This window comes from Thermobia domestica, chromosome 16, assembly GCF_964235325.1.
Source record: "Thermobia domestica chromosome 16, izTheDome1.hap1.1, whole genome shotgun sequence".
Classification (NCBI taxonomy): domain Eukaryota; kingdom Metazoa; phylum Arthropoda; class Insecta; order Zygentoma; family Lepismatidae; genus Thermobia; species Thermobia domestica.
This window is the reverse complement of record NC_137469.1, coordinates 63,549,295-63,572,793: the sequence shown is the minus strand read 5'-3', so window position 1 is coordinate 63,572,793 and position 23,499 is coordinate 63,549,295. Positions and strand designations below refer to the sequence as shown.

Here is a 23,499-nt window from a genome sequence, read left to right as displayed (position 1 = left end):
CCATTTTTAATACGTGTTTTTGGACGGTCTACTTTCCCTCGTCATGGAAGATTACTAACGTAAAATTCATTTACAAATCCAGACCGAAGGATCAAGTATAATCATATAGACGGATGCTGCTTCTGTCTAACACGTTAATTGTCTGTGAAATGGCACCAAAAGATGACCTATTCAAATTTGTTTTTCCGAATACCAACACAATCAATCAGATGTTCTTCAGTAGTACACAATATGTAAAGTTAGGAGAGATCGCACGGTAACGTAGTTCCCGCGTTGGTCAAATGCGGGGGGAGGAAAGTAGATGGTAAGTTCTTACGAACGGAGAACTGGCAACGTTGCAAATAGAGTCGTCAGTCAGTCATGTGTCTATAGAAGCTATTCGCTGAGAAATTTGTTCCACATCTCGTGTGGATTGTACAAAGCAAGTGCGTATATTTTCCCAAACGCTCGATATAAATTTATCGGAAGATTGTGGTGTCAAACTCAAAAAACTGACAAGTTAGCTCATTGTCGAAAATAGAGTTGTGCGTAGTGTATCTCCAGTTTGGAAAATTCCACCCAAGTTATGCAGGTTCTTTATCCCCTACCTAAATAGGACTGATCTACAATCATAAAGAAGTGATCGCGCCTGCGGGATAATTAACACATTGCTCGTAAATGTCATATTAGAGAGAGTAGAGAGAAAACATGCGATATCTACATTTTTTTTCTGTAGATACATCAGGTTCGTAGTTAGAGAAGTTGAGCCCACCTTCAACCCTCTGAAACCTTCAGTTGTTTGTTGGAATGTAGTCCATAAGCATGAGAGAGAAACTCAAGTCAGTCCCCACGTAAAAGTTACTCGGTTCTTCCTATCTTAGTGTTCTGGCTACGGCCTGAGATGAATATTTCAGTGCGATTTTATAAGTCAAGTTAATGTGTATTTATTATTTTGGTAACACTGTTAATAATTGTTTTAAAAGTATCGTTATTAAGTAATGTATCGTAGATACAAATGTTTGCTTTCAGTGTTGTCATATTTTATAATTTCTTCATCATACTAGGTTATTGTTGTTGTAATGATATGTACAACTGTCTTGTTGATAATGATCACTTTTTAAATTAAATCATGAGATCAGCGAGTTCTTTAACATATCCAAGTATTTAACCCTGTGACAGTTGACTTTGCAAAGAAAATCAGCCATTATATCTTAGTTTTAATTGCGCAAAAAATATTTTTGGTGAGTCCCGAACGTACTTAATGATTGTGTGGATATTTTCTGTTCTCACATTCGCACGTTGTGCCTACTAAGTGTCCCACTTAATGAAAGATTATTTCGTCACGAACTATCAGCGACTGTACAAAACTGTCAGCGTAAAGTCTTTTCTACATTTTGATGCAGAGTAGTCGTATGTCTACGTTATCAGTGCTGGTGGTCTGCATGAGTAAAACTTGTAGGATTTAGCTTTCAGTCCCTACATTTGCAATATGGGGACTGCGAGTGTGCACTTGCGTAGTTACATGATGCTAAGTTCTTCCAAAACTGACAAGTAAACGTCACGTTTGAATGAGTCGAGTTGCTGTCCGAGACATACGTGATATAGTAGTACTGAGTGTGCTGAATATATCAAGGAAGTTTTAGGTACAAAGCTCAAAGGGTTTAGAATATACAGCCACTAGAACATCACATGAAAGTACATGTTATAGTCCTAATACATAGCCCAAAACGTCTTAAACCTATGATTTCCTATACATTAGATTATGTTAGTGTTTCCAGCATATTTAAATGATGAAACACAAGAGAAAGTTGTTTGTTTCGCAAATTCGAAGTGGTTTTGTCATTGCGTAGAAAAGTTACCAATTACTGTAATCAATATGCAGTTCAGAAAAGAGTGCCTCGTACAAATACTGTGCCCACAGTGAGCATACCTGACAAACGCAAACAAATCGCACTTGAAACATTTGTCGTTCACAATTTCGTTAAAGCAGTAATCGTAAGGAATGATCCAACTTTCAAGCTCCTCATTCAAGTATCCAATCTTTTGGAAAGCGAATCGAATCATGTTACGAAAACGAGAACTGGTCAATTGTGAACGACTGAAGTTGTATGAACCTGTCACGGTGCTAAATATTCCCACTACTTCCTGTTATTGCTGTATCAGTGATAAAATGAACAAGGCTTTGTATGGACGGAAGAAGTGAACATCTAGAGGCTGAATGTGCCACCACATCCACCAGGTATCATCCCTTTGATCAATGCAAAGCCTTCTGGTGCACACTGTGAAAGAATGTCAACTTTGCAGACCATGAATCAAGTAACAGGAAGACTTTCTTCCTATCATTTGGAATTTTTTTTTCAGAGGACGTCCGAATAGAAAGTCATAAGGTCTTGCTTGTTCATGTTCGCTGTTTTACCGGCAAATGAGATTATATTAGCCGGATGGGATGGCTTTACTGCAGGAAACCTACCGTTTGGTTCAACCACCAGAACATAAGTGGGATGTAGAATTTCTCCTTCCATGGACACAACCGCATTATCATGTAGGAATAAGATGTTGCACTCACATGTCCCACTGTTTTTCTGATTAGTGATGGGCACAAAAACCGTTTTTCGATTTTTAGGAAAACCGAAACCGTTTTTTGAAAATTCAAAAAACCGGTTCCGGTTGTTTCCAAAATGTGTTCTATTTCTGACCAGAATAGTTTCGTTGTTCTCCAGAAACCGATTCCGTTTCCACAGAAATAGTTTTGTTTTCTAGAAGTTTTCACCGAAACCGGTTTTGGAGAAAACCGAAATGTCGGTTTTTCGGATTTTGTTTTTTCTAGAAACCGGTTTCTGGTTTTTATTTTTAAAAAAACAGGTTTTGCCCATCCCTAGTTCTGATTTTCACTGATCCTTTCTCCCTCAACGTCCGGTACGAATGGAATTTCTTCTCGAAGCAACTTTGATCTTCATTGAAGACATTGGCAGAATGTGATCAGTGATCATAAGATCACGTACTCAAATAGACTGTAACATATACCTCCATGTGATCTAATGGCTGTATCTTCTAAGCCCTTTGAGCTTTGCACCTAAAACTTCCCTGATATATTAAGAATACTTAGGGTGGCGAGCACCAACCGAGAGTAAGTGAAACTAAAGTAGTAAGTTACTAAGAGAGAAGGAAATCGGCGACTTCCAGTCGAGAGTACTGAACTAAAGGAGTAAATTACTACAGGAGTAAATTTTTTGTTTACTACTGTAGTAAATTTATTTACTCCAAAACTGATGGAGAGCACCATCAAAGATTACGCTACTACATTAGTAACTTAAGGAGTAAATAAGGCCAAAATTTACTCCTAAGCAGTAGTAGGAGTAAAGTTAGAGAGTAAAATGAGTTCTTTGGTTTCTACGTGTTAAATATCGAATTCTATGGATTACCTGGACTACGAAGAATATAAGGAGATGGAGGAAGAAGTAGACATCCCAAGAATGAGAGTTTTAGTGGAGAGAAGAGACCTATTTGCAATGTATAGTGACATTGATTTCAAAGAGCGTTGTGGGTTGCTTAAAGAATCTTTTGAGCGGCTGCTTGATATGTTGGAGCCGTTACTGCAGCATAATTCTGACAGGAACCGTGCTTTGTCTCCTAGGCTGCAACTTCTTTGTAGATTGCGAATCCTTCGCACTGGTACTTATCAAATCTTAGCAGGGGATCTCATTAACATACATCGTAATATTGCTGGAAGAGCTTTTAACAGTGTGATAGACAGTTCAATTGCCTTAAAGCCACTGTGTGTGTGTCCACGTCACAGAACAAATATATATATATATATATATATATATATATATATATATATATATATATATATATATATATATATATATATATATATATATATATATATATATGTACAGTGGCGGATCCAAGGTGGGAGCTATAAGGGCTATAGCCCCCCTTGACGCTTAGGTTTACACTGGATAAAATGGGCTTCAATCCTGCTTTACACTGGATAAAACGGCAAACTATGGTTTGGCCCCTCCCTTGATCATATCCTGGATCCGCCACTATATATATATATATATATATATATATATATATATATATATATAAAGGAAAAAAGTGAATTCTATCGAATTGATTGATTCCCGAATGTCATAAGGGTCATGGATTGTGTACCTATACCCATACTTTGTCCTTTCAGAAAAAATGTCCCGGAGGGAACACTTAATATTCGAAGGGAATCATATTAATTTTACATGGTACTATTCTATTTATTATTATATTATAGAAGTATTATTTTCGTCTCCTCCCAGAGAAAACTCTCAGAGCTTCCGAGGGGCAATCCCCCCAAAAAAAAACATGTCTAGAAGAAACACTGGTGTTGTGGATGTGAATGGCATGAACCAATATGCATTTCAGCCAGAAGCAGATGCTGCAGGACAAGCTGTCAGAAAAACTATACCTAATTTGCTAGTAAAATAATAAATTATTATAAATATTTTCTTCTTAAATAAATAAATAAGGCACTGGATCGTCACTACTGCAGTGAAATGTCACCCATTTTATTTATGAATAATTTTAGTTATGTTTCTCTCTTTTTCTTTCTTTTCTTTCTTTCTTCTTTATTTTGCAATTAGGGGATTAAGATTTTCATTTTATTTCTTTCTTCAGTACACAGAGTTATACAATAAAGATGTTTTGATTATTTCTAAGAAAAATAAGATGTCTACTTTTATAACTTCGCTGATACAAATAAATATTAGAATGTGGTAATTAGAAAAATTAAATGTACTGATGCTTAAACACAAATATTATGTCATGTGAAAAACAAGTACATATTAACCATTGGAAAATATATCAAGCAAAAAGAATATGTTTCATACATATAAAATATATTCACATTCATTTATAAAAACATAAATTTCTGGAGCACATTTCCTGAAGAACCGGAATCTGAAGTCTGTTCCATTTCGTTCTTGAATTCGTTCTTATTCATAACTTCCATTTTAAGGTTATGGTCTTCCACGATTTATCTTTGTCTTTCAATTAACAACATTTTTGTATTATATTCCTCTCGTATTAAACGCATTTTTAACGAATGAAGCTCGTCTGCTTTTTCCAACAACTTGCTGTTCTTCACTGCAATCGCATGTTCTCTGCCTTTTTTCATGGTCACTTCTTCTGATAAGCTTCAGCTCCCAATAGGAAACGAAATGCACGTGCCAGCAGTGGGCAGAAATGGCTTACTTCTTTAGTAAAAAGGCGTTACTACTTTAGTTGCAACTAAAGAAGTAAATAGAAATTGAGCTCTCCAACAGTTACTAAAATAGTATATTACTTCGGAAGTAATTTACTAAAGTAGTCCAGACTAAAGAAGTAAGAGTTACTACAGAAGTAATTTACACTAGTTTGGTGCTCGCCACCCTTAGTGTTGCTCTATCACATATGTCTCGGGCAGCAGCTCGATTCACCCAGACGTGACGTTTACTTGTGAGGTTTTAGATATGAGCTGTACATGCACCTACAGCTTACGATGAGATCTGAACCACATGGGCTCCCACCAAGAGTCAGCCTTGCCTCTGTGTGTGTTGGTTAAAATTGACACTTATTAGCTCCCAAACAATAAATAACAGCTCCTTTTTTGTTGTAGGTAGGTGTCGAAGCATATCAAAAAAAGTATCCCAGATACGATTATTGTTCTTCATGGTAAACATGCGTATAAACGTGACATGCCAGTATCGATTTTTTTTTTTTTTTTTTTTGTGTGTGTAAAGTATTCAACAAAATTTATGGCTGGTAAATATTTACCAGTATATTCTGTTCGTTTTGTGTGTATATTCCTTAACCACACACTTTTAAAGAAAACTTTACCAGGCGTTTATTATCACACTGGCATCCACGAAAGCAGGCGCAACGAAATTTGATTCATTGGAAAAGTAACTGTAGGGAACAAAATGGGTGTGTGGCAACGAAAACAGCATGTAATGGGTTGCTCATTATCTATTCACCTCAAATGTTCATTATTAAAATTTTGTTGCTTTTAGCTAGTTTTTGAATGTTTAATGAGAACTGGTGGAAGATAAAGCGAGTAAACCATGGACTAGCAGTGTTATTGAAAGTGAATACTAATGATATTCTATATAGTTTCAAAAATAGAATACGAGAGGATGTGGTTTAAAAATTGTGGTTCACAAGTGGGTTATACTGGCTTATACTCTTCGCACGTACTGTCGTTAAGAGCTGCAGTGAAATCGAGAAATGAAAGTAAAGCAACCACTTCTGTCTCACAAGTATGACAAGAGAATAGGACGTCGAGTTCATTTATTTGTCTGCATCCTAGAAGACCATGTGCATATATGTTAATACTGTAATCTGCTGCAAGATCCTCTTCATATTTTAATGAACGAAGTGAGGATTTACTGCTTAAAATATGTGCCACTTATTTCACTAAGTACAATGAGAATACATTTTAATCAAGTACAGTTAATCTTTTATTTATTTACAATATTAAGTACAGTCATTGTTCAGTCATTGTCAGGCCATTGTTCAATAGTTACGTTAACGGTACAAGATGGGAATGACTATTCGGAAAGAACAGAATTGAATTGAAGCCGGTACCGCTTACAACGGGATTAAGCGCTACAACTACTTGGATAGCGCATAGTTTGGTATTTGATGCTCAGTTTTGCACTGGTTTCAGACTATACAAGATAGCCAATTTCTTGACTCAAACAGCGAAGTATTTCTTTTAGAGTGGTCTCGGTGGCTCAGTGGCAGAACGTTTACCTCTGGTGCATGGGGACCTTGGTTCGATCCCAGTTCGCGACAAGTGAGCTTTGTGGTGGACAAATACCGCGTGCGTGGGTGTCCTCAAGGTTCTCCGTTTCCTCCCACTTTCTTCATTTCACCATATTCATTTCTCATCATCACCGTCCCCTTAGCTTAGCTTATCCGGCATAATCGTGAGACGTAAAACTTAAAAGATTTCATTTCATTTAATATTTCTTTCAAATAGTCATTATTCTGGATACGAGTCGCGTACATTTTTAGCTTCCAATGTAAGCATACGGGAGCTTATAGTTTCGCTCCAGGTATATGAGTGTATATGGTACGTTATTTCTAGGAAATTACTGTCCGGATCTAAAACAAATTTGACGGGCAAGTAGCCTATCGTCTAAAAAATAAAAATCGCTATGCGTTGTATTTGGTGACCGAGGTGGGACAGGTTGTGTTCCACAACTTTGCACCCGCCCCCGGCTTTTGAGTTCAGTATACCTCGGTTTGTATTTAATTATATTCATTTTATTCAATACTTTCATGATAGTTCATTATATAATTACTTATTTTTTTCTGGAAGTACTTAAATGTACTTCGCATAATGTGCTTTAAAAATTGGTAGTTCAACCGTTTTTAAGGAGTGTGATGTACCAAAACGTCTTTATATACGACACTGTCCTTTGTTTGTCCGGGAGACAAAATAATAATAATAATAATAATAATAATAATAATAATAATAATAATAACTACTTGATGGGTCATCTCCAAATTTGATCAAAGTGTAGAGGGTTGAAACGTAGATCGTTGTTGGAACCGAGGTTCAAATCAGAAGTGGTAGAAATCAAACATTTCTGATTTTTACATTGATCATTATGTTTACTTCTGCTATCCCATCATGCCATAAACTGTATTGGCTTTATGTATTTTGTAAAGCTTTCGTTACTTCTGTTAGTTTTATATCTATCTATCTATATAGATAGATAGATAGATTTCATTGTCTCAATTCGTGCACACTCCATCTTGTTTCAGAAAGGCTATGAAGAAAAGAGATTGCCCATGAGTGTATTTTAATTACTTGTAATAATCTCTGTGGGCTTGAAAATAGCCAAGAAGCAAGAGAAAAGAGACTGAATTCTTGCATTATCAATGAACTAAACTTCATTCTTGTCACCAAATGTGTTTAAAAGACTGTTAAATCCATATATTTAAATCTGATTTTGTTTAATCTCTAGGTGGTCAAGGTCCCCGACATTTATCCAGATTGCTAACCACGTTATGGTGGTCCTGATATGCTTAGATTTAACACATTCAAACACACAAATTATACATCGTATCAAATTTGAAACGTGTTTGCTGGGTTTCTAAGAACACAAATAATTACCTCGAGTATTTGAACTCAACTTGAATAAATTTAATTGTTGTGTTAGTAGTCGATAGTGCAGTAATCCAGACCGTTTGTATTCATTCTGTTTATAATGGATTTGATTGTTATCTGGCAATCCTTAGCCTATAAGTCGATTTTGTGTAAATGTTAGTGATTATAATATAAGATAATCAGCATATATATAAGATTGGTTCAAAATACAGCTCACATAATACATAACTCAAAACTTACAGCATCTTGTATGTTTCTTTTCAGGATTATCACCAAGAAGCAGACGTACGGACATGACGCTAATTGTCCCAGAAACCTCGTACTCAAGTTCTGAAGAAGAGGATTTCTTTGATGCTAATGATTTCACACTGTCGCCTTCAAGTCAGAGTCCAACGTAAGTAACTTACATCCTTCTTTAAATGAAAACCTAGTGATTGGAATGTTACATAGTTATTATCATCGTTTTGATAGTCGAGAAGTTGAACATTCTTGTATCCGATAGCAATTCTGCTTTTTGCTTAAAGCAGTTTCACCTTATGTTAAAACTTTCCGTCTTTAACTGTAATATTCTTGTTACACGTTGTAATATCATTGAAACTATTTGTATATGTGTTATAGTTATCGACTAGTCCTTTGAGATGTGTTCACTTTTGAAATTCCTGGGACTTCGGAAAATGTGACTATTCGAAATGAAAGAAACATGATGTGAAAAGATGTAACGTGGTGATTCTTGTTTAAAATAATAATAATATCCATCTCTATCAAATGACGATACAGTCTGTGTGATGAAAATCTCGTAAGTTTAGTTGTATTTGGGACAATCCATGCGAAGTGATCGAGAAAAAAGAAAAATTGCCACCCGACCTTTTCAAAAAATCTAATTTTCTCATGAATGTTTATCCTATATCAGGATACTTCTAAACCACAATTATTATTTAAAATATCCCATAGCGACGCAGCGGATGCCGCCATTTTGCGTTTCTTTCGATTTTAAGCGCTCACGTCGTTGTTTTGAATATCTCAGCATGTATTTGTCTAACCAAATTGAAAATTGCTAAACGTCTTCAACTCGTGTAGAGCTAAAACTTTGATTTCTTAACATTTTTGCCTAAAACCACTTGAAGCGGGTGAAATCAAGGTCAACATTTTTGGACATTTAAGACATGTTTGGGAAGAGGAAACAGCTGACGTAGAGGTCTGAATTTGTGTGTGTGTGTAGTTCGGGGTTATAAATTAATACACAAAAATTTACAGACCTGTAGCTGCTCCCAAAAGCCTGGGAAAAAGTCGTAGTTAGGGAATTCTGCTAATTTGGCATGTTTCACTGTCCTATATCTCCAATGGGCCTGGATAAAAAATCCGAAATTTTGGGAATAGTTAATCTTTTAGTATACCATAACACACAACAAAGCGCGTTTTGTGTTTTTGAGCAGAAGGGGTCAAAGTATTAAGTAATGACCTCAATACTCTAGGAGGTGTTTTGTTCATAAATTCAACTCGAAATTCGTTGTGAAGTAAAATAAAGTAGGATGAATGGTTAGTCCAGTCAAGGTTCTCAAGATCGTTTCTTTCCTCTAGTTGTAACACTGTCTTATCACACCGCAGTGGCTCCGTGGTAGAGCGTTCACCTCTGGTGCTTGGGGTCCCGGGTTCGATCCCAGCCCCCGCCAAGTGAACTTTGTGGTGGACAAACACCGTGTGCGTGGGTTTTCTCGGGGTTCTCCCGTTTCCTCCCACTTTCTTCATTCCACCATTTCATACATTACTCATCATCACCGTCTCCTTTAGCCTAACCGGCATAACCGTGGGACGTAAAACTCAAAGATTTCATTTCATTTTTACTGTCTTATCACACCCACAGCAGCACTGCTGAAGAATGTCGCTATCAGCAGAAGGCGAGGAAAATCCAACTGCACACTTGACTGAAAAAAGTCCGTAATTACTCCTTGCTCTTGCTGCTTGCTATATCAATGATATTCTATCATGTTTATTCTTGTTTTAACTGTTAACTCATACAGGAGACTGTTGTCCTTTCGTTTGATCTACATTCCCAAGTCAGTGAACACTTACTTGCTGTAAACACTTACTTGGGAATGTAGATCAAACGAAAGGACAACAGTCTCCTGCATGAGTTAACAGTTTAAACAAGAATAAACATGATTGAATATTATTGATATAGCAAGCAGCAAGAACAAGGAGTACTTATGGACTTTTTTGTCAAGTGTGCATTTTGACTTTCCTCGCCTTCTGCTGATAGCGGCGTTCTTCACCAGTGCTGCTGTGGGTGTGATAAGACAGTGTTACAACTAGAGGAAAGAAACGAGCTTGAGAGCCTTGACTGGACTAACCGTTCATCCTACTTTATTTTACTTCAGAACAACAAATTTCCAGTTGAATTTACGAACAAAACATCTCCTAGAGTATGACGTCATTACTTAATACTTTGATCCCCATCTGCTCAAAAATACAAAACGCGCTTTGTTGTGTGTTATGGTATACTAAAGGACTAACTATTCCCAAAATTTCAGATTTTTTTTTTTATCCTGGCCCATTGGAGATATAGGACAGTGAGTCGTGCCAAATTGGCAGAATTCCCCAACTTTACTATTTTTTTTTCAGGTCTTTGGGAGCAGCTACAGGTCTGTAAATTTTTGTGTATTAATTTATGGCCCCGGACTACACACACGCACACAAATTCAAACCTCTACATCAGTTGTTTCCCGTTCCCAAACATGTCTTCAATGTCCAAAAAATGTTGCTACTATAGACTCTGATTTCACCCGCTTCAAGTGGTTTTAGGCAAAAATGTTAAGAGATCAAAGTTTTAGCTCTGCACGAGTTGGAGACTTCGAGCAATTTTCAGTTTAGTAGGACAAATACATACTAAAATATTCAAAACAACGTAAACGCCTAAAATCGAAAAAACGCAAAATGGCGGCATCCGCTGCGTCGCCATGGAATGTTGTAAAAAATAATTAATTGTGGTTTTGAAATACCCTGATATAGGATAAATGTTCATGAAAAAGAATATAATTTTTGGAGATAGTTGAGCGGCACATGCTTGATCACTTAAAATGGGTTGACTCATTTACAATGTTCTAAAATAGGTGTATCGTGAAAAAAAAAAGTATTATTTCAAGTGCAAACAAAGGTTACCGATTGGAGAAAGTTAAACTTTCACAAACGGTATGTATCATTCAGACAATGTTCCATATGTCAGAAACGAGAAACAAGTTGATAAGATCCTTAAATTGCGAAGCATATCTCTTCAATCACTTGCTATTTTTGTTTTGGTATGTAAATAGATAAATCTGTAATGCATTTACTACTACAATAAAGTTCTGATAACGTGTTGGAGTATACGACCGGGCCACTCCAAAGGCAAAATATAGCATTTAAATATTGTCACCTGAATCGGATAGTTTCGGTTTAATTCAACATGAAGATTTCATCCAGTGAAGTTGCAATAACTGAAACATGGACTAATAACGTACTGTTAAGGATATTGGAAGACTTACATTTTCGGTAAAACAGGTATAGAACAGTAAAGTCATAAAAATTGGCGGTTTAGGGGTACATTGGATTAATAAGCTATAGGGTATGACATGCTGTTTTTCGAAATATCGATTTTTAATCGCACTAATTGGCATATTTGCGTAACTTCCGATGTGAAACAATGTATATAGTAATGAAGAATATGTGAAACTGTGCCTATCACCTGTGACTTTTGTCATAACAACAATCATTGTGACTTTTGTCATAACAACACTCATTGCCACAGTTCGCCTCTGGTGCTAGGGGTCCCGGGTTCGATCCCAGCCCCCGCCAAGTGATCTTTGTGGTGGACAAACACCGTGTGCGTGGGTTTTCTCGGGGTTCTCCCGTTTCCTCCCACTTTCTTCATTCCACCATTTCATTCATTTCTCATACTCACCGTCTCCTTTAGCCTCACCGGCATAAGCGTGGGACGTAAAACTCACAGATTTCATTTTCCGATTTCATTCATTACTCATCATCACCGTCTCCTTTAGCCTAACCGGCATAACCGTGGGACGTAAAACTCAAGATTTCATTTCATTTACTCATTGCCGCAATAAATCAGTTCAGCCGAACAAAGTGTAATTTAACATGCAGATAAAGGACCTATCTAGGCTTAGACTAAGCCTCAGAATAAGGTCAGCAATCTCAAAAGAGGTGAAAGGTCACGAAGCGTATATATTCTATTTCAGGATCTGAAAATACTAACATACTGAATTCATGGAACAACAAATTTATATATGAAGATTGAAATAAAATATAAAATTTCCATTGATGGAATTGGAAACTGTAACATACCACCTCACCTGTGACATTTGTGTGAATAACACAAAATTCAACAGCTTATTGTATAAAGGCAATTTAATCAAATACCATGTAATGCAACATATAGATAAAAGATATACCCAATATTTATCTAACTTGTAAGACAGAATAAGGTCAATAATATTAAAAGAAGTCAATGGTCACGAAGCATATGTATCGTATTTCAGGTACTGTAAAATACCAACATTCTCGATTGATAGAGCAATTAAGTGATTATATATACGAAGATTGAACTGAAAGTAATACTAACTCTATGGCCTATGAAACCCGGAGGTTCAATGCCACGTTCACAAAAGCTATCCGTTGACTTCGGTCCTTAGCCAACTGGATCCACTTCCTACTTTGTATTCCTATTTCTGCGAGATCCATCTTAATATTGTCTTTCCATCTGCTTGCTAATGGACGTTTTCCGATTGGATTTCCGGTCAAAACTTTGAAAGCGTTCTTACTTTCTTCCATTCTGGCTACATGACCTGCCCACCTGAGCCTCCTAGACTTGATGTCCTAACAATGTTTGGTAAATGGTATAAATTATGCAGTTCCTCATTGTGAAGTTTCCGCCATTCCACCATGGGCTCGAATGTTCGTCTCAGGATTTTATTCTCAAATACTTTGTCTGCGTTCTTCCCTTAAAGTAAGCGACCATGTTTCGCAGTCGTACAGCACAACAGGCATTATTATCGTTTTATATATTTTAAGCTGCTAATTCCTCGATAGAATTAGCGATGTCAAAAAATTTTGAACTGGATATAACACGAATCCACTGCTTTCAGTCGAAATTTAATATCTACGTGGATACTTTAGTCTGTTCTGAAAGTAATACTTCCGTTATATAAATTGAAAATTGTGATCCCTGACCTCTACCAATTCACCTGTGACTTTCGTTGGAATAACACTAAAGTCAACAGCTTACTATATAAAATAATTCACTCGAATAAAGGCGAAATTCAACAGTTTTCAAAATTCAAATTGATAATGTGTAAAATATTTCGATGAAGGGATCAGAACAATACAATTAGCTTATGTAAGGCTTATACGGGAAAACATTTGATGAACACTTAGTATTGATTTTGCATCTATGCCTGAAGAGAAGCGTTTGACCCTGTTAGTGTGTATTGCATTGGAGCTAATAATAATAATAATAATAATAATAATAATAATAATAATAATAATAATAATAATAATAATACTTTAACCTGGCATAAGGAAAACCTGAAGACAACCTGAAGAAAGTAGAATCTGTAGCATCAGTCTAAAGAAAAGTGTATTAGTTTGTCTGGTAGTTATATAGATAGATTGTGATTTGTTTGTTGAAAATAATATTGTAGTTCGAAATAATAGAATATGTATGGTAATGAAATTAAGCAGTACTTTTAAAATCAAATAAGAATGAAGTGGAAATAATAATACGGAGAATTATACTGCATCCTTCGATGCACAGATTGATGTCTTATTGGTCGTTTACATTACTTCAGTTTACAGCATAAATCGTTTCTGTTTCTCCAACCGCCCTTTTGATTTGCCTGGTTTATTGGGCTCAGGTCGATAGCCCTTTTGTTTTATGTTAACCCCTTCAGTGCGTAATTTTCAGATGCGAACCGCTGTAAAAAGTGTAATTTTTTTAGAACTTTGGAATTTGTTACCTTTTAATAACTTTTGAACCTCTCAAGCAATCACAATGAAATTTTTGGCATTATGGTCTTTGTTGCTTCTAATTAGCTACTATAATTTGTCATTGTCGTATTTATGGTTATCATCATCATCATCATAATCATATGATTAGGTTACACAAAATTTGGGAATGCCTCAACAGATCAAGCCCAATTTTTCTGTGTGGTCTCTTGGGGTTCCTAGGTAAGCGCAAACTCGTTAAATATTGTCGGAAATAACATTACTCATACTATGGGCAAGTATATTCGCTATACGCAATACAAAATAGCCAAAGCAAAATGAAAGCGTATATATATGCCATCCGCACAGCAGGTGCGTTTTGAAGACACGAGTTAACTCGCCACCCACACTGAAGGGGTTAAAAGATGGGAAGGTTCTTTTTGTAGCCAACTTTTTCCAAATTATGTTACACTGTTTGATGACGAATGTTTAGATCATTGGCGATGTCATGATTGCTTATATGCTTGTCTTGCTCGACTTTTGCAAGAATATCATCTACTTTTACTGTGATTGGTCTCTCACTGTGAGGAGCATCTTGGATATCGAAATTTCCAAAACGAAAGCGACGGAACTATTTTTTGACCATTGCTTTTAGTAATATACCTTCCCCATAGACAGCATTTTTTTTTTTTTTTTTTTTTTTTACAAGCCTGCGCAGCATTTGCAAATTCATCAAATTAAATTGTAAAAAGTAATGTAGTTTTTGCGAGAAGTTCACTCTTCTTCACGGCGCAATTCCTGTATGTCTTGTTTATGAGAATCCCAACACGTTTTTCAAGTCTATTGGCTTCAACTCTCACAAGTAACACTTCACATCGTTGCTGCCGGTCTGACGCTAAACTATACATTTTCGGAAAGCACTAGTCCTAAATAGGATAACTACACAGTGCGACGGTCAGACGTTGCCGCGTTCAGGACTTATGGAGCGTCAAACATTAACATGGGGTTTATGAGAGTAACCATAGCAGTCGTATTATTTCATGCTAATTCGTCTTGCATTTGAACTCTGTGCTAACATTTGTGTTGTAGCAGTCGTATTATTTCATGCTAATTCGTCTTGCATTTGTACTCTGTGCTAACATTTGTGTTGTTTTTGTGTTTTTTAGGTATGCGTTGTAAGATGGATCCGAAAGTGGTCGTTTGGGCTCTGGTGGCCGAGATCGGGACAAATGAGCGCAATCCAAATTTGGAAGAGCAAAGGATGGTGGCACACATCAAGTCTCTTTTGACCAGCGGGATGGAAGTCGTTGAAGAGATTCGTACGCTCGGCTTCGGTGACAGTGATGGTGACCAGGGGGACGGAGACATGGATTTTGGAGACGAGGAAGACCAAGAGCAGGAGGATGCAGAGATGCCTTCGTCATCGCAGCAGTCTCATACGTCTTCCGCATCTGGCTCATCAGCGTCAGAATACCTGCCCTCTCCTGTGAAGAAGCCGAAGTTCCAGGATCAGCCTCCAGAAGACTCCAAAATGACACCAGAGCAGTGGCGCGAGTACAAGGCAAAAGCCTATGCCTACTGGACGGTAAATCCAAAAACAGGTAGGCCTTGGAACACAAAGACCGGTCGTGCTACCCACTCGACTCTGCAGAATCAGTTCAGGTATATTCGGAACATTGGCGTGCTACGTCACTTTGGGGCAACACAAGGCAAAGATGACAAGAAGACGCTGATGGCAGAGATCAATGAGGCAGTTCGGGGCATGTTCGCGGAGAAACAGCACACTGCTATCATTCACGATCGAACGTTGCGAATTTGGGCTAGGCAAACAGCTAATGAACTGGACCCTAACAAGAGTCTCAAGTTCAAGGCATCACCGTCGTGGGTGTACAGATTCAAGAAGCGCGACAACATCGTGGACCGTGCAATCACCCACAGGGTCGGCAGGACCTGGCAACTGAAAGAGTTGGACTTGCAGCAGCAGGCTGATGCTTTCGTATTAGCGACTCGCGAGCTCATTGCAAGCGAAAGCATCCCACCAACGCAGGTTGCCAATGCAGATCAGAGTAGCTTCAAGAAGTTGTTGCAGAGTACTCGCACTCTCCGTACCAAAGGAACAACAGTCGTGCGAGCGGTTGTGGGATCCATGAGCGCAACAACCCACAGCTACATGATCATGCCCGTGATCACCATGGCCGGAGAGATTCTGCGGCCGATGTATGTACTGGTGTCGGAACCAAGTGGACCACCGAACATCAAATCATTTGCTGGCAAAACGTCCAACATGAACAGGGACGACCTTAAGGACTTCTACGAGCAAGTGTTCTGGCCAAGCATGCCTGATGATCGGAAGAAGATCGTTTTGCTATTGGACTCGTGGACTCTGAACAAGGACGACAATCTATCGAACGCACTGAAGCCTGCCGACGTTGCGTTGCACAAGAGACTGATTCCTGGTGGTTGCACTGGAAAGATTCAGCCTTTAGATGTGCATTTCTTCCGTCAGTACAAGTCCTTTGTACGCTTTGTGACCGACACACTGGCCATGGACAGTGTCATGGATATCTGGCATCGCGATCGATTCCTGGCACTACAGTCGTTTTCACTCTACCAGTTCAGCGCACCCCGATTCAAGAACCTGATCCGGTACGCTTTCCACAAGGCTGGCTATCTGGACGAGGAGCCGGGAATGTGGATCTCTCCGCACGAGTACTGCTTTGACTCCCTCGACGAAGGTGACGTGTGCTTCACGTGCGGCGAACTACCGTTCGTCAAGTGTGCACACTGTGAGCGCACTCTTTGCATCTCTCATGCTCTGTTCGACGATTTGCACATTGATTGTACCCTTTAACTTACGCAAACAAGTGCTCAATCAGACAACGTCGATTCAAACGTCACAAACCTTGTGTTCTTCTTCGTTTCCTGTAACTCTCATAAACCCCATGTTAATGTTTGACGCTCCATAAGTCCTGAACGCGGCAACGTCTGACCGTCGCACTGTGTAGTTATCCTATTTAGGACTAGTGCTTTCCGAAAATGTATAGTTTAGCGTCAGACCGGCAGCAACGATGTGAAGTGTTACTTGTCAGCTGTTCAATGGTGCTAGACCTGACCCGCTGCGACTCATTCCTCGAGTTGTGGGACACTAATGCCATCTCGTGCGCAAAAGGCTCAATACTCTTTAGACAATCTAATACAGGGTCATCGAAAAAGAATGCTGGAATTTTCATATATACAGTGGTGGATCCAGGATATGATCAAGGGAGGGGTAAACCATAGTTTGCAGCTTTATCCAGTGTAAAGCAGGATTGAAGCCCATTTTATCCAGTGTGTACCGGAGCGGGGGGCTATAGCCCCTACAGCCCCCTAGGGTTCGCCCCTATATATATATATATGTATATAATATTGAAAACTTTTATGTTAACTGAGTGATTCTTTCCCTGTGTGGTAACTGTTAGCGTAAGTTTCGTTTGATGCCCGCCACAATGCGTGAGTGTGACCTGTGTAGATATGTGTGGTGCGGGTTACTTCATGACCGAGTTATTGGACTTTTCTATTTACTTGGGCATGCTCGAACTGTTTGTGTTTCTTCAAATTTACGAAATGGAACAACAGACTGCCGATCTTCGCATTTTTATACAAGATGGGGCCCCACTCCAGCACCATTATGATGTACGCAGTGCACTAAATGTTTCAACGCACGTGAACCGAAATTGACTACAGATTAGACATATGCAGAGCAACAAACGGAGCACAGATTGAAATTTACTAAGGTATGTAGAATATATATATATATATTCTACACATTTTAAGGCTAAAACCATTGAAATATCTCTAACGGTTTTTTCATAGTAACTAGTCAAAATCCCGGCATTCTTTTTCGATGACCCGATGTTTACTACTCGTTTCCCTTTTGGTATTAGTATAATCTATTTTCCAAAATAAGTCGTACAATATGGTTAGTATTTGGCCTAGCATAAAAAAGATCTACTGCGAAAATCTGTTTAAGCGATGGAGGGAGAGGAATAAGGCTTTGAAACATTGTAACTACTGTCTCGTTCTTATAAATTTGATTATTTTAAATACGTTACTATAGACATAATTGTGAGTATAGAAAGAAATAACCATAAATAAATTGGTAAAAGCAGAAAGATAATTTTAACATTGTCATTTCCCATCACTAACAGATTTATTGCCATTAGTCAACTTCGAACCTCGGTACTGTAAAGAATTAAACTATAAACTTTTTAAATTAAAAGAATATAAATCGGCGTGTTGGAAGGTACCCATTCATGTTCTAAGAAGACAAAACCAGAGATACGTCTGGCTGCAAAGTAAAACCTACTTTTATTTGACAAACTATTCTTTCCTTCTTGTCTATCGCCATTGAGTTATGCAACCTCCCATAACAGACAAGCGTCAAAGTGGTCCGGGACGAATAGTGATTGTTTTGGGACGAATGTTTCCTGATCTCCCTGATCTCAGATCTCAGTGTCTTTTGTATCTAAAAACTATCTGCTTAATTAGTTTTTTTTATTGTTATTATTTCGATTGACAATAACTTCTGCGAAACGTCAGCTCTCAGTATGAGCAGCTAATATTCATTTCTGAATGTGGTTGATAATCTGTTAATTGTGTTCAAAGTTGCGATATTCGTCTCCATTCTTAGGGAGAGTTATTTTGTAATATAGCCTTTTTACATATCACTTTTTATTACTCAAGCTTGTTTCACTAATAATAGGGGCCGCGGTAGCTCAGTGGTAGTGTTCACCTCTGGTGCATGGGGTCCTTGGTTCGATCCCAGCTCGCGTCAAGTGAGCTTTGTGGTGGACAAATACCGTGTGCGTGGGTTTTCTTCGGGTTCTCCAGTTTCCTCCCACTTTCTTCATTCCACCATTTCATTCATTCCTCATCATCACCGTCTCCTTTAGCCTAACTGGAATAAGGGTGGGACGTAAGATTTCATTTTTTATTTTTGGTTTCACTAATAATGGTTTTGCCTGCAGTAAACAAGAAAATTGCGTTCAGTGATGGTTTCAGATTTCCCACAGGGAGAATTTGAATAAGTGGGGATGTAAGTACTACAGCGAGAATACTGGTAACCCAGGTTGACGGCACTAGGAGACATTCCCGGGGGAATATCATTGCTGGGGAGAAAATTTCCCCGGGCCACCCCCTGAAATCACTTCTGCAATAACTTTGAGTCAGTTTGCATTGTCAAAATCAATTACTTTTAAAAGACTTTTTGTTTTCCTTCTACCAATCGCGCAAGTTATTGCAAAAGTTTTTTCCTCCCTTTTAATTCCCAGTTTCAATACACTACAATTGCTCATTGAAGGATGGAAGAGAGATTTCGTCGTCTTAGATTTGTCCTTTCTTCCATAAGTCGTTTAGATAGTGTAAATTTTTAGTATAATATTTAAATTGTACAGTATTTATCCAGAGCGCAAAATCTATCAAACGAGAATTTTATTCACCGATATGCGTCATGTGCTGATGTGTAACCAAATGCTTTTACTTTTATTCGCGTGGTCATTATGGAGGAACGGAGTTCGAATAATTTGATGTTAAACTTTAAAAAAAATCATACCATACATATTTTATACTCTCATCTTGCTTCTCCGATTAGTATACTTTTAAATTGAACACCTTTGTGAGGTAGTATTATATACACAGATATAGAACCATAGAAAGCGAAATCCCTTTCGCTGCCTATTTTGAAAGAGAGAGATGTCCTTAACTGTTGCTTTTAACATTAATGTATGAGCAATTACAGACACTGCAGGGAACCTTAGTAGTAGCATAGAAATACAAAGTACGATCTATCTGTAACATTTTATGTTTTCCGTTTTTTGCACACACACTCGCGCTAATTTGTCTAACGGTTATTTCGTTATTGCTTTTGTCGTCGTCTGAGAAGTTTTTATGTGTGTATGTGTGCGTGAAGGTAATTTTTATTCTAATACCTTATACTTGACGAGGTATTTCCTTACACAAAAAGGAGGGGGAGAGGCTTTAATTCACATAGAAGTTTCCCTCATAACGTTGCAGTGACATATTACAAGTGAAACAAGTTATTGGAAGATACGAGAGTTACAACTTAAATATTGGATGTTTGCATGATTTAAAGTTTTCTTGTTATGACTCGTTGTGGGTTTGTGTGCGCTTCACAGCAACTACAAGTCCTGGGCGTTCCATCGATCGATGCTAGTCGAAAAGTTGGCGAATGTTCAATTTTCAGCAGAAACAATCCATGCAGCAGTAATTTTTTTTTGTACTACGATTTAGGGATTAATTTTTAAACTGCAATGTTCCTTCGTTTCCAAATATAATTCAATCATTTCGCTAGTGAACTGTTTTACTTTTCGATAGGAAAAAAGTAGGATTCTGCAGCGATTCTTCTTTGGCTTGGAGAGGACGAAAAAATTATCATTTCTGAAAGCACATGGATTTTGAGGGTTAGACAAGTACAATGTACTGTTCGAAGTATTACGGTTTATCGTGTAATATGCTCTTTTGTCTATCTATAAAGATATTATTTCTTGTATTGTTTGGTGCATTGAAGCGAAGCTTGATCTTTCTAAACTTAGCTGTGAACTTTTATGTTACAATTATTGTTCATTTATTTGAGCATCTGAGTAGCGTTCATATTTTGCAAAAAAGAAAAAGGGAATTGCTTGCAGTGGGAATATTTGTCCTTACGATAAACTATATGTTTCACATGATTTCGGCAGTTCAGCTGCAAACAAACACACAACGCCTTTTTTCTGAATAAACGCTGCGTTCTCATCCAGAGTTCTAATTGCATAAAAGACTCAGATTTCTTTGGTACTTTACTAAAGTTTTGTTTAGTACAAATGTAGTAGGCTACTGTGGTTTAATGATCAACGATGGTACTGAACATGAACTACGTGACCCAGAGGCGTTTGCTAAAGAGTTCGACTAACATATTTCCTGCAGTAGTCATGCCTTTACCGTGACGCTAATCATACGTCAAAACGACTCTGCGTAAGGCCCTTGGTAACTAAGTCAAGACGGCAACTAAAGAGTGTCTTTTTTTTTTAATTATCTGACAGTAGGAAGTTTTGGGGACTTATTAACCAATAATAATAGTATAGTTTGTATACAATTGAAAATAGGCAATACTTGCAAGTTAGTTGATGATGAACGCATTCTAATTACATTGAATGATCGTTTTTTAAGTCTTGATAAAACATCAGCATCACAGATACCCACATTGGAAAATAAAGTATTCAATATGAATATTCCAATTAACTTCTTATTTTTCACTCCAGTTACCCCATGTAAAAATTATTAGAATTAAATGGTACTTCAATCCTAAGCGCAACCTTGCTTAAAATTGCATATCCAGCATGCAAAAAAAAAAAAAAAAAAAAAAAAAAAAAAAAAAAAAAAAAAAAAACTTGGTCATTTATTGTCATATTTTAACATAAAAATACACTGAGGATACACAACAATAAAATCTATATTTTCAGCTAGCACCCTTGTAATAAGGTTAAAAAAGTACAATTTTTGTAAGAAGTGCTCTGTTATTTCTCTTAACATACGTTCACTTTAAATTGTAAGATATTGTCGGTCTTTTCAGTATTTTACGTTTCGAATTTAATGCTATCAATGTCGATCGATTCCTAACACTGTAAATCGACAATCTTATTCCTTTGTTTTCTAAGCAATATCCGCTACTATACTTTTTATTCAATAACATTTGAATAAAGAATTTATCAATAAATTTAGTTCTTTTCGATAGGAACTGAAGTTTCTAAAATGTTAAACAATATTCATAGTCATGTGAATAATAATCCTTTTACATTTTATAACATAGTAGCCTTATAAAACATTTCTGTGCAACTTCGATTTTGTTAGCAAGTGTGTTAGATAAACTGTTCCAAACAACTGAACCAAATTCCAGCTTGGATCTAACAAGCGTCCTATGTCTGGGGCTGAGAGGTAAACTATGTCAAGTCACTTTTTGACCAAAACTGAGTTATATTTTTTTCCTACTTACATTAGTACGAGGGATACTAGGGAAGTTTTGAGATGTGGACAACTGGAACGCAGGGAGTGAAAAATATTTCCGTCAATGAACAATCGACGCAATTCAACAAAATATTGTCTTGAAAACACTTTTTTGCTTCTCCTGTGAAATTAATATTTTATGACTAATACTCAAAATTACTATTATGCGCAGATGATATAAAGTTCTTTAGAGTAGTTAATAACGAGTATGATAATTATCTGCTGCAAAAAGATTTAGATACAGTAGATCATTTGTGCGAAGATAATTTATTAATGAACAACTAACTAAACATATGACATTCACTAATAAAACTCAATATTTTGTTAGCAAATATAAAATGGAGTAACAATACACCAAGTAGAACAAATTAAAGATCTCGGTATTTTGTATGATAGACAATTGAAATTGGTAATCATCATATAGTGCACTTAAGAAGAAAAACAATGGGTTTTATATTTTATCAATGGCCTGATTTTATAAATAGTTGTTCTTAAATGTACCTGTATCTTGGGCTGAGAAGTAAAGTAGTATAAATCCTCGAGGTATTCCCTTGATTTATTTCCTTCCCTATTTGACTTTGACTACATGTTACTTTGCCTATTTTTACTTTAAAAATTCTATTTGATAAATAACTTTCAAACCGTCTAATACATGATAGTGATAGACCAATATTTGATAACTTACTTATATTAGTATTATGATCAATGGAATCAAAGGCCTTTGACGTATCGATGTATATAACAGCTACCTGTAAAATATTATTATTATTGCTCGAACAAGCGAAATACACTATGGCAGTTTACATTGAATTTTGCATGTTTTGCACTTAAAATATATAGTGGGCCTAACGTTACAAAAATGTCTTGCCCGGATAAGGGTTAAAGGGAAAGAAGAAACAGACAAGAGATTAATTACATAATAAAATATTAATGAAGTAGAAGGATACAATAAGTCAAATAATATCCAAATTAGTAAATTCTTCCTTTGCCCTAGGTGAATTTCTAACCCAGTACAAAGTTGCCAAAGTAATTCCAATTTATAAGAGTGGAGATAAGATAGATCTAAATAATTATTGATCTATATCTATATTAATCTATGTTTTAAAAATAATTAAGAAGCGTGTACATAATGAAGTTGTAATATATCTGGAATGCCACTATGGTTTTAGGAAAAAGTTGAGAACCGTAAGTGCTGTAACTGATATAGTAGTTGAATTTCAAGAATGTCTGGATAACAATAAACTTAGACTAGGATTATTTATTGATGTGAAGAAAGCATTTGATACGTTCAAGCATAATACATTGCTACAAAGCTAGAGAATATAAGATTGAGAGGCATATCTCTTTTTTGGTCCAAGAGTGATCTATCTAAT

At 36.9% G+C, this 23,499-nt stretch overlaps 1 protein-coding gene across 4 annotated transcripts in view; it reads left to right on the top strand.

Moving 5' to 3' along the window:
- The window catches only part of LOC145673107 (oxysterol-binding protein-related protein 9), a 443,064-nt gene that overhangs the window by 256,040 nt on the left and 163,525 nt on the right, over positions 1–23,499 (top strand). For all 4 annotated transcript variants that reach the window (XR_014128719.1, XM_081742477.1, XM_081742478.1 and 1 more), the window contains one exon: positions 8,381–8,510. Coding sequence is in view for 3 of the 4 variants with exons in the window: in XM_081742477.1 (XP_081598603.1) it covers positions 8,381–8,510 (130 nt within the window). In the remaining variant the exon portion in view is untranslated. The remainder of the gene's footprint in view (positions 1–8,380; positions 8,511–23,499) is intronic.